General features: G+C 43.0%; 1 protein-coding gene across 1 annotated transcript; it reads right to left on the minus strand.

Moving 5' to 3' along the window:
• Positions 1 to 3,373: 3,373 nt before the first annotated feature.
• scarb2a (scavenger receptor class B, member 2a) lies at positions 3,374 to 13,945 on the minus strand (the record flags this gene model as incomplete). The annotated part of the gene is made up of 13 exons (XM_083905464.1): positions 3,374 to 3,505; positions 3,804 to 3,851; positions 4,648 to 4,800; positions 4,904 to 4,955; positions 5,083 to 5,156; positions 5,323 to 5,441; positions 6,259 to 6,437; positions 6,855 to 6,974; positions 7,787 to 7,878; positions 9,215 to 9,409; positions 9,547 to 9,694; positions 9,873 to 10,030; positions 13,823 to 13,945. 13 exons carry the CDS (start codon positions 13,943 to 13,945, stop codon positions 3,374 to 3,376), a joined length of 1,593 nt encoding a protein of 530 aa, XP_083761590.1.
• Positions 13,946 to 15,070: the final 1,125 nt, after the last annotated feature.

Genomic DNA, 15,070 nt, shown 5'->3' on the forward strand with positions numbered 1-15,070 from the left:
TTCGTCTTGAAAAAGAAACTTTGAAATGAATGGAAGTGAAATGTGCTCGCGCTCAAGCTTAATATGGCAAAATAAAAGTTTAAACTTCACTACAGCAAAAAAAAAAAAAAATTAATCCAGGAAAGAAAAATACATAAACATCCACATTTATTTTTACACAGTATTGGATGTATTGCTCTATACTGACAATGTTCTCTGCTCACAAAGAGCGCCTGCTCGCTTTCACACTGGCGAAGAAAAGCAAATACCCATCAAAACTACCATCCGTTTTGTTGCCTTGATGTAAAAAAGGCACATACATGCATCCACACACACATTTAACACTGTTGCGAATACTTCACGAGTGGTGGCACAATTTAATAAAGGAGAAAAAAAAAAAAGTAGAAGGTAGGCGGTGATTTTGTGGCACAGCCTGTTATCGCAGAGGAGAGTAAACACTGCGCTGGAGCAGATCTATATGGGTTATCTTTGGTCAAGCAGGAACGAGCCAATGGGTTTCAAGGATTGGACTCAAAGGTCAGTGTAATAGAAGTCAGAGTGATGGCTCAGTGTGTGCGTTTGAATAGACACTGCACACTTTTCTAGGGATTAAGGTCTTTCAGGTTCAAGTAGAGATTTCATGTGGATGATGATGATGATGATGATGAGACTACGTTTACACAAGGTGAACTTTTCTTGGACGTAGGCGGAATTAAAAGGCCTTTAGCGTGGTCGCGAAGTTGATGAGAAGATTAGGTGCAACATAGCACAAATTTGGGGACATTTATTTGTCAAGATCTTCTTTTGACGCAAAACATTGAAATCTTTATCGCTGATTATGTTCACAAATGATCAGCCTGTGGATTCTTTGCCAAGTGCCAACAATGACTTTACCAAGAATTTCATTTGTATAAATGCATTTTCTTGCTTTTAAATTAAAAAAAAAGATCAATAATGTTAGTTTGCGCCACCATCTGAGTGTTACCGGGTAGACCTTTGGATAAAGCTGCTTATCCTTTTCCCCTGAATTTGTGCTAAAGTTCATCTAAGCAAACCATCTCCTGTGCTAAATTTGGCAGAGTCGCATCAAACTTCTCATCCAACTCTGCACGAGAAAGCAAAGAAACTAATTTCCCCCAAAAAAGAACCTTTGATTTAAAAAAGGGAATTTGCACGAGCGGGTTAGGAAACGTCTGACACTGAACCGATGTTCAAGTTTACCAACCTCTATGACTAAAGCGATATGGTCACATCATCGACTAATCCTGGAATGAATGTGGTGAACTGTGACACCGTAACATAAATGATAGTGATACCTGCTATGGGCTTTGTGTCTCATGCTCAGGTGGTGTCAAACACAGAAAACCTTCAAGGTTTAAAGACTGGCAAAAAAGCATTTGTGCATCGACCAGAAAGAGCATGTCATGGTAAAATAGCCCATTACCAAATACAATGTCCATAGACTATGGCATTTATTATTAGCAGCAATGACAAATAGAAAAAAAGGATATCAAAAGAAGACACCGCGTGCTACGTAAAAAGTAACACAGAGGCCCCGGGGACGTCTGTCGCCATCATAGCCAATACTCGCCCGAACAAACCGTTGAAATGTAATGAACATAAAAGGACCACGTGTATTGAAATGACAAGGAAAAAAAAAAACTGAAACGGCACAATTTGCAGGCAAAGAGCAGGAAATTTTTGCCACGTTGACAGAATGATGGCGTGAAGGTTTGACCCACGGAGGACAGGAAAACGAAAAGGACAGGAAATGTAAGACAGACAGTGATTCAAGTGCCGTTTGCTGCGTTTGCCTAAAAGCCTTCAGTTCCTTGGCAAACTGATCGACTGCATGGAAGGGGGGGGGGGGTAGTGCGGGGGAGGGGGGGTGAACGGGGGTCCATCAACACCCAGTGATTCCACTTTTCTTTATAGTTACAGCACTTGACAGTGTCTTTGACAAATGAGCTGTAAATATATATTTATATATATATATATATATATATATATATATAAATAATACTACTAGGACCCCTGGCAGCCTTGTGTAAGGACTGGTAATCAGCAATCCAAATTGTGCTTTGTCTAATATGTAACAGTGTCAGATGTACAGACGTGGTTCAACGACCACAGCAACGTTAGCGTCTTTCTGCAAAAAAAACTAGAAGGACTGCTTGCTGGAGTTTGGTCAGAGATATCGCAAACAATTCCCCTTTACACATGTACAATTATCAAGAGATTTCCAGCTCATATTTGAACAATGTAAGAATATAAAGAGCACGCTGAACCGTTCTAAGGCAAAGAGCGGGGGGGGGGGGGGGAGGGAGGGGTTGGAGTCTCCCTTCCAAGTTCTGTGGCTAAACGTGAATGTTCAACATTTACTGAGCTACTGTTGGTCATCCCAACGATGTCACATTATCCCCTTCATTTCTTAAAGTAATGTTTCGAGGGAGAAGGTCGGCGCTGACAAAGAAACAACAACAACAACAACAAAAAAGGGGGTGGGGTCAAAATCACAAGTATCTCAGGAGCCGGGACGACGTCGCGTCTGCATCGAGAGAAGCATTTAGTCATCGTCCGTCAAAACAGGACAATGAAGTAAGAGATAGAAGAGCGGACACACTTTCACCGACACTAGGAAGTGCAGTGTGTGCGCACACTTACTCATCATAGGAACAAAAGGCAAAACAATTGCTATAAATAGTTTGGCTCAGTTAGTTGTTTTTCTTTCTTTTTTTTTGATTCCCAGAAAAAGGATATGCTAAGTTGAGGTTATTAGCAAAAACCATTTTATCCTCCGAGCGCAGGAGCTCACAGTTTTGTCCAAATGGGATTATTTTTTCTTAAATCGGTTGGCTTGGATTTTCTCCCCCCCCCCCCCCCCTCCCCCTACACGCAATACCGACGGAGAGGAAAGAGCAAGAATACGACGACACCCTCTACATGCATCCTTGTGCAGCCGTGATGCCTCTACGCTACCGTGTTCCCTCAGAAGAAGAATGGAAAAAAAAGGCTTGTCCTGGTCAAGCCCCGGCCACAGTCCTTTTTCGTCTTTTTCACGGGCAGCCAGGACAGATATGAGGAATAAAGGTGTAGGAGTTTGTTGTTTTTGCAGTACAGCAGGCAGCGAGGGCCATGCTCAGCAGGTAGAAGAGACAGTCATAAGGAGCTCAGAGAGAGGAGCAATGTCTTTGTCGACTAAACGTATACAGGGGTTTGTGTCCCCGCCCCCCTTTTTTCCCCCCCTATCCTCCCCACCCCACACATTTTGTGAAAAGAGACCCCCCACAATGTGTGTGTGTGTGTGTAAACCCCCACCCGTGGAAATGTAACACCCATGTACTGCTCCCTCAGCCCCCTTCCTAAGCTCCATTCTTGGGGCAGAGATCCTTGATCAACACTTCTCAGCCTCCACTGGAGACATGGCGATGTAGGAGCCGTTCTTCGCCGGCTTGCTGGCCTGCGTCTCTGGCTGCTGCTCTGGTTTGTTGCTGACCTGAGTGTAGGCCGTGTCGTCCTTTGCCGTCTGGGCGGGAAGAGAGGTAGAGTTAGTATCGACGCACAGGCAACACGTCCAAATATTCTTTTATGTGAAACGATAACAATAAAATGGGTATAAATGTTGCGATGTTCACAGTAAACTCCATATGCACCATCAATCACCACAAGAAACATTAACTTAAAAAAAAACCCAAACAATTACACCATGAGGTGAGAACTAGATGTCCCATATAAAACAATTACATATGATAATAAGAGATGATGATGATGGATCATAAATTAAAAAAGGAGAACAGCAAACAAGGCAAAAACAGAAGACTTACAGCAAAAGAATGAAAAGCTTCAGTAAAATCAATACGTTTTACTTCATTCTAAAAAACAGAAAAGGAAAAAAAGGGGGGGTTACAGAAAATTAAAATTAGAGCACGGTTAATATAACATATCATCACATTGCAATTGAGCAATAACAGTCTCTCAATGCTGAGGTAAAACCACATCACACAAATGTCACTACATTCACATTTAATCCGTTTTAAAAACAACATATATTAGCCGGTTCTGCTTCTTTCTAATAATTAGATTTACTCTTAAAAATACCCTTAACTTTCCTAACTTGCATGTTTACAGGCCACTCTCTGGGCAATGAATGACTTGAACTACAGTAACATCGCGGCAGGATAGACCGGGGTTCAAATCAGTGACCTGCACAGCTCGAGATAAGAGGTGAACATGTGTTGTACATCATCCTCTGGACTTTTCTACTTCAAAAGCACTCGACGGTTTATAGCTACAGTGTCCCAAAGGGAACTCGGATGCTTTCTTTCTGAATCGACTGTCATAATAAATGTTCCGCAAGTATAAAAAACAAACACATGAACACCATTTGATCTGGGGGAAAAACTGCCCATGCAAGCATTGCTGCGCAGGAATCATGCAATGCGTTAGTTAGCATGTGTGTGTTTTGCTCGGGGGGGGGGGGGGTTAATCCTGCAGCAGCTGTTGCAGTGATGAAGAATGCATGAAAACCTAAATAACGCAAAACCAACTTTTTTTTTGTCACATACTCTTATCACTACCAACTACATTTACACTATGTGCTCATGTCAGTGGGTAACTGTGGGGATTAATAATCCTACACTTCGACGTCGTGTAGGGGGCAGTGCTTACCTTCTTCTGGCGGTTTCGGCAGAACAAGACAACAAGCACGAGCAGCAGGATGATGCCCATGCCCACAATGAGCAAGGGGAAGTTTGACACAAGGGTCACAATGAGGAGCAGCGTCCTCATCTGTGAAGCCGATTCGTCATCGATAGTCGCCGTCTAAAGTCAAAACAAAACAGAATCGACTTAGACGTCTCTTATCAGTTCAGTGCTCAAAAGGAGGGGTGGTCGTGGTGGTGGTGGTGGTGGTGGGGGTTCTCACCTCATTGACGAACATGATGGGGAAAATGGTCTCATTGAGAAACCTGGTCTTGCTGCAGAGAAGAAGAGAGAGAGACGGGGTGAGGTCAGGGTGAACCTGTGGCTCAACGTGGAGCCAAAATGAGGACAGAGTGCAGCCACAAGTAAGTGGGTCACAGAGTTAAACAAAGTTCGACTTACGGGAAACCTTTAACTCTCTTCAGAATTACATTGAGCTGGGCACGCTTGCAGGCACGAATGGGCACTCCGGTCGTCTATAGGAGGAGACAAAGGCATTTTTTTTTAGACCAAACAGGAACATTTTTGCCATTAAAAATAAGGAATTTGGTAACCACAAAGAACGCTTTAATGCAAACAAATGTTCAACACAGATCCGCCCACACTGCTGTAATCTGCTTAGATTTCACGCTCATGTCTTACCGGTTGCAGGTCGAGGTAAGTCTCGTGTTCCTCCTTGTTGGGGCTGAGTCCATCGACCGCATTGATGTAGACAGGGTCCGCTTGGTAAAAATGCGGGAAAGACACCACGATGGGAGCACCTTATGGGAAACAAGGCAAATGGCGTTATCAGGCTGTAGGGCTGTAAACCGATCGAAGACGAAAACAAGACACAAACACGTGCTAATTTTTGTCTAGCAGATAAATATGATTATCAGGAAGCGATATGGCACTGCAAGATAGCTAAAGAATGTGTGTTATAGATAAGGACGCACGGACGACCTGTCATAATAAAGACAAAAGTATATTTGCAATCATATTTCGTCTTTAAAAATGTATTTCCAAGAGGAGGAAGGACACAGAGTCACCATTTACTTTAACTATGTGGCCACAATAACACAACAATAATTAGTTATATAATTAATTAGGTGATTGAAATGCCATAACAACAAATATGCAATAAAACGTCTTCAATGTCTTTTGCGCAAAGGAAAATTCAGTATGCAAGTCATTTTCAAGGATGGCCCTTCAGACTGTATATGATGAGGGGAAACAAATCAACAAATTATGAAAACAAATCGAGGAGTTCTGGGAGTTACAGTAGCTAATTTTTTCCATGATAGTAGAATGACCTCATGCCTCAATCTCAGAGGTGACTGCCTTAGCTGCGCAATCACACTCTAACTCAATGACCGCCATAAATACTTCAATCGTCACTACAGAAGGAGTCAGCACTGTTAATCATTGATCCCTGCATGGAGTCAAATCTGGCATGCTCAAACACAGGGAATCACACACCAGGGCAGGGAGCACGGTCACTGACCGAGAGGACATTTTTTGGGGAGGTAAAAAAGATCAGGGAAATCTGTGTCACGGCTCTGGTTGGTAGTGGGTAAGTGGGTCAAAGTGCGTTCCTACCTTCACGACAAATGCTGACTTTAAGCACACCGGTGCCGAGACATTCTCCAGCTGGCACGCAGAAGCCCGCGTTAGCGGGATTGTCCTTGGGGCTCATGAGGACGTCGCTGGGGGGCGCGTAGCGGTACGCCGTGATGCCTTTCACGTCCACGTCTTTCACGTAGCTTAAATGGATGGACCTGAGGAGAGAAAACGAGGTCAGCGCGTCTCCTCTGGAAGCCTAAATAAAGCACAACAGCCATCGAAAAAGAATATAATGTCAAATATTGTCTTATTCTACAATCTTCTGACCAGGAGGAACTTGTCAGCAAGAATAGAATGTCAAGCACGAGATGATCACTTCCTCTCTCGATGCCGCCTTAAGACCTCAGGCGTGTCTAGGTCAAAGGCTCATATTTCGCACGCGTGTTTTGAACACAGTGTCAGTCTTATCAGGAAGTTCTAATCATCACAACTTAGGTCATCAGTACATTCATATGTTTACTGCGCATGAGTCAGCCACTTGAGCCCTCATTGGAACTCAGTGGTCCTCTTATCCTGTCAGGATGCTTTGACTAAATAACCCCCCCCACACACACACACACACATACACATACCTGCAGAGATCAGCAGCAAAGATGTAGAGCAACTCATTCCTGTTTATCAGTGGGTGGAAGACGGCGCCGTCCGTGCCATTGATCATGTTACTCTGATTGGAGGACCACCAGGACATCTGCCTATTGATTTACAGAAAGCAGGTCATGTTTAGTGTTCAGTGTAGCTCAAGTACAAGTGGCAGGTAATATTGTGAGGTATTTCTACTCTGGGAATTAAGTTTTTTTTTTTTCTTTATATTCTTACTGAAATACTGCATTCATCTCATTCTATACCAGTTCTAGGCAGTAAAATAAGATGCTCTTAAAATCACACTTGATGTCAAAAAATGTACCTGCTACCAATCAGTTTTGATAAATCTGCCAGTTGTTCATCAATTTAAGTCACTTCGCTTCAATGTCCTTGCATTTTACTTCATTTAGATCGAGAACAAAGTGCAGACTCGAAGGTTTTCCTACTCTGCTGGACCTCGACTGCTGTCCATTACTTACAAGTTACTTTGAATAAAAGCATTTGCCAAGAGAAACATCGCCAACATTACATTATTTCCTGCAGTCGGTCGACTAATCAAAACCCAAAGTGTTTTCATTGTACGACTTTGAAAACATTCAGATCCCGCAGTAACTGAAGCCGAATGCAGCATTTGTTTGGCATTTTACTTACGATCAATCGACAAATTGATCGACTAAACCTTGCAGCTCCTGTGAGCAGTGAATTCTTTTCTAGACTTTTCTTATGCCACAGTTTCTCCTGTATAATATATTTTGACACAGTTTTATTGATTCTTTCACTGCCACGCGTTGATCACATTCAAGGTACAAAGTCAGCCCAGCTATGTTGTCCTGATGCAAATCTTATATGGCCGTACAGGAGTCTGATTACTTCCTGTTATTGGGAGGAAAATAAGATAAGAGTGGCAGGTGGGTGTCTTTACCTCAGGCCATTCCATGTGTCAATCTTGCCATAATCCAGGTAGTTCTCCTCGCCGGTGTGGAACACAAACTCTCCTTCATGAGTGCCGTTTTTCTGCGGAAAACAAGACGTTTAGACAAAACTGTTGTGACTGAAAGCCTTCGAGGACACAGTAGACTGCTGACAAAGGACCATGGGAACTGAACGAAGAAATGCTGCTTTGTGTTTGCCAATAACATGAGCCTTATGAGTATTCTCACCAGATGTGTACACAATACAGTGAGTAATTGATTAGAGAACATAAGAAAGCTTGGGCGTTTTTCACATTTCACAACTGATTTGACCTCAGAGGAACAGAGGAAGTCTTTTTTGGGGTTTGCAGTTGTAACTCACAACTAATGAAAACACGTCAGAAAGTTATAAAATGCTTTTTTTCCCTCTCTCTCACATAAAGGCCCAAATCCCTGACTCTTTGCCACATTTGAAAAGTTAGCTGAAGATTGTTTAAAAAGGACTGAAAATGAATAATTTCTTATGAAAACCACCGTAGAACTTTGCAGCAGGAAATTGCAGTTTGTCATCAGTCTGACATCAAAGCACTCGGTCTGTTATGAAAGTTTGTTTAACCTTCATTTAGCTGATCAGCAGAACCTGTACGCCGTAAGTAAGCCTGTTCGATTAATCGTTTATAAATTGTAATCGCAATAATTTAGTTAGGACGATGTTGAAATGTGAAAATGGTAAAAAAAAAAAACGACCCCCATTCATGCATCTAGGCTGTGTTGTGTTGCTGTAGTGACTTCCGCCTCCGTCCTCCCATCGCGTACTCTCCCCACAGATTGCAAACAAACATGACAGGTGTTGGATTCCGTCGCAAAAAAGAAGAGCATGTCCGTTTAATTAATTTCTTTGCCCTTTTGTCATTTCACAAAAAAAAAAATCGTAATCAGGGTTTTGAGAGAAGAAAATCAGGATTATATTTTCAAATATCGAACAGCCCTACTAAGTAGTGTGTGAAATAAAACTTGACAGTCACTCGAGTTGTTCCCGCCCTACTTGTTCTGATTGCCCTTTCCAGAGAGGGGTTTATTAAGCCGATTCAGCTGTAGTGAGCAGTTAAGTAAAATTCTGGACAGCAACCGATGACTTTGATGGACTGTGTACCAACAGATGAACGTTATTTAAGATGCCAAACATCACATGGTTATGTTGCAGATGATTTAAATAAGGAAGTAGAAATCATCTCCCGTCAGCATGTGACCGATCTCACTTCTTACATGGCAGCAGCACAGGCTTCCTCTTGTCTGCCGTTTAAAAACAACCTTAACAAGGGTTAAGGGGTGTTAAACTCGAGAGGTTTCTCGAGGTTGTTGTATTAGCTTGGCTCTCAAAGTCACGTTCAGGAAGAGGGGAGAGAGTGTGGCAACGCTTGCCGTGCCGCTGAGCTTACCTTCCACATTAGTCCAAAATATTCGTCGACCTCAGGCTTCATGGAGTGGACCTTTGTGAGGAGTGGGTCTTTGAATCCCCACAGAATCTCATGTACGGTGCGGTTAATAAACAGTTCGACTCCCAAACTGTTCATGTAAATGGACACAAAAGATCGCAGGAAGAAGTTGTACGAGTTCAGCTGATCCATCACCGCCTGAGGAAGAAAGACAAGGTAAAGAATGTTAGATCTGACAACCGTATTATTTTGTCTGAAGTTTGTATGATCGAGGCACAAATGTAGAAAAATGCTGATCAAAGTGACCCATAAGGGCTTGTCTGCTTCTGTCTTACCACATAAGGGATGTTGACAGTCGTGAGGATGTCGTCCTCGGGATTGCCAGCGGACTTCTCAGGCACGAAGACAAAACTTTTGGGGTTCACGGCAAAAATCTTGGTGCCATTCTCCAAGAAAGTCACATTTTCTCTCGGCCTGTATTCCCTGGTGAGAAAAGGCCATTGGTCAGTTAGTCCAGATGTCCGTTGTTTGGATTAAACAAAGCATCAACCAAAAAGCTCTCCAATGAACCGCATGCGAGACGGCTTTAACAGCTGCACAGAATATTACATGTATTTACAGCTGCAGTCCATTATTTCACGTGTATGTTTTCAGAACTTACCTGTAAGTATATGGTCCGATCTGTTTGACAGCTGCCTTCCCGCCTGCCAAGAACACACCTGGATTGGTCACATTGAAGAAGTAATACTCCATATACACAGGCGGTGGGGGGTTCTTCCACGCCTCAAACACTTGGCTCTTCTCCGTCAAAGTGATTTCCTATCGACAAAAAAAAGTCAAAACACCAGTCAGGTTTCAGAAAAGGGCTTTTAAACTTTAAATGGTGCACATTTCTTGTCATTTGCGTGCCTATATGACACTTAGCTACGACGAGCCAGTGCTAGGCCAAGGCTCTGAAAACCAAGAGGGAGATAAAGAAAGCGAAGAAAAACTGTCAGGACCAGCAAAAAGTCAAAAACTGCAGAGTATCTGACCATGACGTGTCCTGACAGGAATCTAAATTAAACAACTAGTGGGCCCACCCACAAACCAGCGACGATCTGACGATACAGGTCAAAGAGGTCAAAAAAAAAAAATCAGGTGAAGGGTTTTAGATTAGGTTTTCACTGTGACCATATCGATAGAAATGAGCCTAAAAATGTAATTCAATCGTCTAGCTGATCACAAGCAATCAGTGACCTTTATCTAGAGTCTAGATAAAGAAGGACAAGGAAATGGTCTAGATTCCAACTGTATCAGAAAACACAGTAGCTATGGGATGTTTGTTGACCCCAGAAAACAAAGCCTCGTCCATTCTTGATGGTATTTTTAAACTTGGGGAAAGGAGAAACGGCCTCACTTCCTTTCGTGCCTTTTTCAAAAACGGTGAGTTCCTGAAAAACCATCCGTCGCCCAAATACAGGAACAGTCTTTCGAGGCCATACATTGTCTTCTGCGGTCTCTTAAAAAAGGCTCTGAAGACTTTGAGAAAATATAGCTTAAGGTGTGGCGTGTACTTCCTGTTTGGGTTACGACTTCCAACAGTTAGACATGTTTCGCTCTATACAATCGCTGGCTGGGTTTTGTTGCATCACCTCCACGTCGACATCTAACACAGGTTTTCAGACAGTGGCAGAGGGGTCAACGAAAAATATCTTTTGAAGAAAAAGGCAAAGTGGATCGACAAACTTAAGGTTCAGACAGGGTTGGGCTGAAAATATTAGACTGTTAACCACAAAACACTAAATTTCCCTAACCAAACAGCCAAAAACCTAATAAATTCATGCCTAGAGAGTCGTTTTGAATGTGTTTGATGCATTTACAAGCCAGATAAGCCTGTCCTTTTTTAACCTTTTAGAATTACTTAAGTAGTAAGGTTCAAAATGAGGCAAAATACAGGAAACTGTCAAGTGACATGAGTGACTAACCATTTCCAAAAAAACATCTCCACAAACATGAATGACACGCTGAAAGAAGAAGTTCTAGAAGTATCCGAGACGTGATAATCTCCCGAGCCTTAATGAATTTGCTTCTTAATTAAAAGTGGAACTGAAAGAGGATTGTGATGAAGACTCAGCGGAGTAAAGAGCTTCTGTAAAAGATGAGGCTAAACCAAAAGAGTCAGCCGCTTCGTCTTAAAAAAATAAAATAAAATGCAAACGTCACTTTTACAACAGCCTCGTCTTCCCCTGCAGCATTTGAGGAACAGACCATGTGTGACAGCAGTGCGTGCACACTCCTGTTTGCAAAACCTTGAATAAAAATGCCTTTTAAAAGCCTTCAAAAGTTGCGTGAGAGTCATTCATGTATCTAACCCTAACCCCAAAGAAACCTTGATATATCAGAAAAGAAAAAGTGAGGGACACGGTGCGTTAGTGAGGTCAACATACAGTGTTTGTCGTCAGATGGGAAGGACGAGTTAAACCAAACAGTGCGCGGGTGTGACTCAGGGCATTGCCAAACAGCTTGTTGTGACAAGACCTGCAATGGAAACGCAAATTCAAAGCAAAGAAGTCAGTCTAATACAGTAGACGCTTCTGTTTTTAATATGTTGCATTTACACTCTTGCCTGTACGGCCCAATTTGAGTAAAAGCCTGACACAGCCTTGCTCTTTTTAGCTCAATCATTCCTACTAACTTGAAACGTCTGTGCTCTCATAAACGGGGCAGAGAGGAGTGGTGGTGTGAGGGGAGTGGTCGTCTTTTCAGCGTCCACTCGGGAGGCTCAACAACAAGGTTCTACGAGGGTTTTCTCCGAGGCTAAAATCATCGCCCCGAGGACAAGGATTCTGTCAAATTCCTCACATGACGTTGACAATGCTTCCTCCACGCCCATCTCTGCAGACGTACGGAGTTCCATGTCCTGGAGGTAGTTGTGACTTGTCCTTTTATTTAAAAAAATAAAAGGACGGAGCCACATTCAAGATCAGATTAAGCTGCTTTTTAAAGAAAGTCCAGCATGTCTGCTCTTGTCCAATTCAATGGTAGAGACTACGGCCAAAGAGGATTAGCAGTGTTGTGATTCATGTAAATCGCCACCCACATCAGAATTATGTACCCCTGTTGATTAACTGTGAAATTGATTCAGAATAGGGTAAAAATAGACCTAGATCATATATATATATATATATATATTTTTTTAAACAGGGGGGGATAGGAGTTGTTTGTGTCTCCAACTTGGGACAAATTGTGTGCCATTGAGCGCAGACATTTCTGCATTTCTTCTTAAGAAGACAGCGGAAAACAAACAATCTGTCCAAGAAGAGATTATGAGTTGCACAGAGCATCCGGCGCATCATGTCAAGACGAGGAATGCGAGGTATTTTAAAGGGTGGGCAGCAGCGACTGCAGGCTGGGATAGGGTGTCAGCTGACAAGACCCCCACACCCCGTCACTCCTATATGTATATATATATACACACTCAAAGAGAATAACAGACACAACCCAAGTGGGAAACAAATATTCCATCTTATTTTGATGAGGAAAAACCTCATTAAACTGTTAAAAAATAACAATAACAACACTCAAACTGGCTCACGAGACTCGATATATTGAACGGAATATTGCAAAGACAAATATCTGTGGCGTTTAGACTGCGCCGAGAGCACACGTGCGTTACACTAGCAGATATTCCACGCTTTATAGACACCTCCCTGTAAGAATACAATACAAGAACACACATGACACATAATGCATCGTGTGCTCTGTTCTTTACAGCAGTTCCTCTCACTTTTGCACAAAACATATGGTCAGATCATGTAAAAAAAAACAAAAAAACTTGACATTAGTGAAAGTCAGGGGACTCCCTGATCTGCCTTCCTAACACTCACTCAAGATCCCTTCCCCCCACTCACTCACTCACTCATCCATCCACCCAGACCTGCAAACCTCCCCCTAAACCAAGGCGTCCCTGCTGACTGGAGGTTTAAACCACAACACTACCGGGAAACCTCCTTCTCGGGATAATCAAACCATTACAGGAGTCGGTGTTGAAGTCAGCTCACCTTTATGTCAACCCTGCCCTCATTCCCTTACTTGCAAATAAGAAGCTTGAGAACGATTCATGTGATGATCGGTCAAATCAACATTAACCATGAAACACGCACAGGTGTGTGGATTAAATCAGGGGATTAGAGGGGGTCACAACAAGGGTGTGTGAGGTCACGACACAACTCCCACAAAGTCACACAATCCAGTTTGCAGTTCCCAGTTACAGAGGATGTATACGTACAGTGAGTGTGTACTCTGTGCTTTCTATATGTATGCATGTGTGTGTGTGTGTGTGCTGATCCCTCATCCGTGTCAGCACACACCGGTACAAACACACACACACACACACACACACACTGGTTAATGCGGAAATATGAAAGAGAGACAACACACCACACTAAAAAAAACAATCAAAAAGGTTCACAGTTAAACACAGATGATCTTGTGACCCTGGTGTTTCAGCAGCAGTAGGATGCTGAGTGCGCATGATTGACGACTGCAGAGGAGTGTGACACACACAAACACACACACATACATACGGAAAGGTGTGGAAATGAGTGAAATGAAAAGAAAACAACTCACCTTTTTTAGTCGGCTGTGGATCATTGTTTGGAAGACTTGAGCCACGACCAGGGCGATGCCCACGATCAGGAGGTGAGCGCACACGATGCCGGTGCAGTAAATGGCACAGGATCTCCGCGTCATGGTGCCGGTTGGTTGTAAGAGTGTGTACTGTACCCAAACAACAACACCACCCCCCAAAAAATAATTCACTTCAGTGGTTACTTCACAAGAAATCGAACTAAAGACAGCGAAGGCGAAGCGATGATGATGACGATGAGAGCGTGAAACACCGGACACGGCGTCTCCTGAGCAGCAGCAGCAGCAGCAGCGACGGCGGCAGTTGGGCGTTAAACTTGGGCGAGAGGACACGGAAAAACCGGAGTTACAGAGGTAAAAATTTGGCACTTTTCTTGGAAATTGTATTTAAAAAAAAAATAAGGTGTGCTGCTGCGTTGTGTTCCGTGGCCGGTGTTGGAGTGAGACAGCGGCTCTGAGCACACAGAGAGAGGTGTAAAAAAGCAGAGCCGTCCTCCTTCTCCTCCCCTTCCTTTACGCGATAATGACCACACTCGAGAGAGAGGAGAGAGGAGAGAGGGGGGAGAAAAGCGTCGCTTTAGGGGGAGGCGGGCCGATCCTGGACGGTGGGTGTGAGGGTGGGGACCTCAGGGTAAAAACCGTCTCATTATGGGATGTGGAACAACTGTGGAATTTCATTTCACCTCATCTGTTAAACGGTGCCTGTCTCACTTTCACTCGGAATTGTTTTTGACAAAACGTGTTTTTTCGTTGAGCTTCAGCAATAAAAACAATCCAAGTGATAATAATAATAATACACAGGTATGTACTCCTGGAGTAATCTAAAGAAGAACAAAGCCTGTGCTCTTTAATCCTGTGTTGCCTTTTGTGAACTCTACATTAACTTGAATAAAATATTGCTTTTATTGTGTGTGTGTGTGTGTGTGTGTGTGTGTGTGTTTTTTTTGTTTTTTTTGAGTATTGTAGTGAATAAAACATGCAGGGCCATCAGGATTCTTATTGAATGAATTATCAGCAGCTGCTCATCCACATTTTCACTTCACTTCTGCTCAAGTGGAAAAAAAAAAAAGAGCCCACGGCAGAAATGATAAGTCTATAATTCCATACAAAACATCCAAACGCAGCCTTCGTAATCTCGCCTCATCGCGGCTCCTTAAATAAACACCACGCATATGAATATTTAGCGATTCAAACGACCAACGACCGTTGACGTGGGGCTCTTTGTCCGAC

This window comes from Microchirus variegatus (assembly GCF_963457635.1).
Source record: "Microchirus variegatus genome assembly, chromosome: 18".
Lineage (NCBI taxonomy): Eukaryota > Metazoa > Chordata > Actinopteri > Pleuronectiformes > Soleidae > Microchirus > Microchirus variegatus.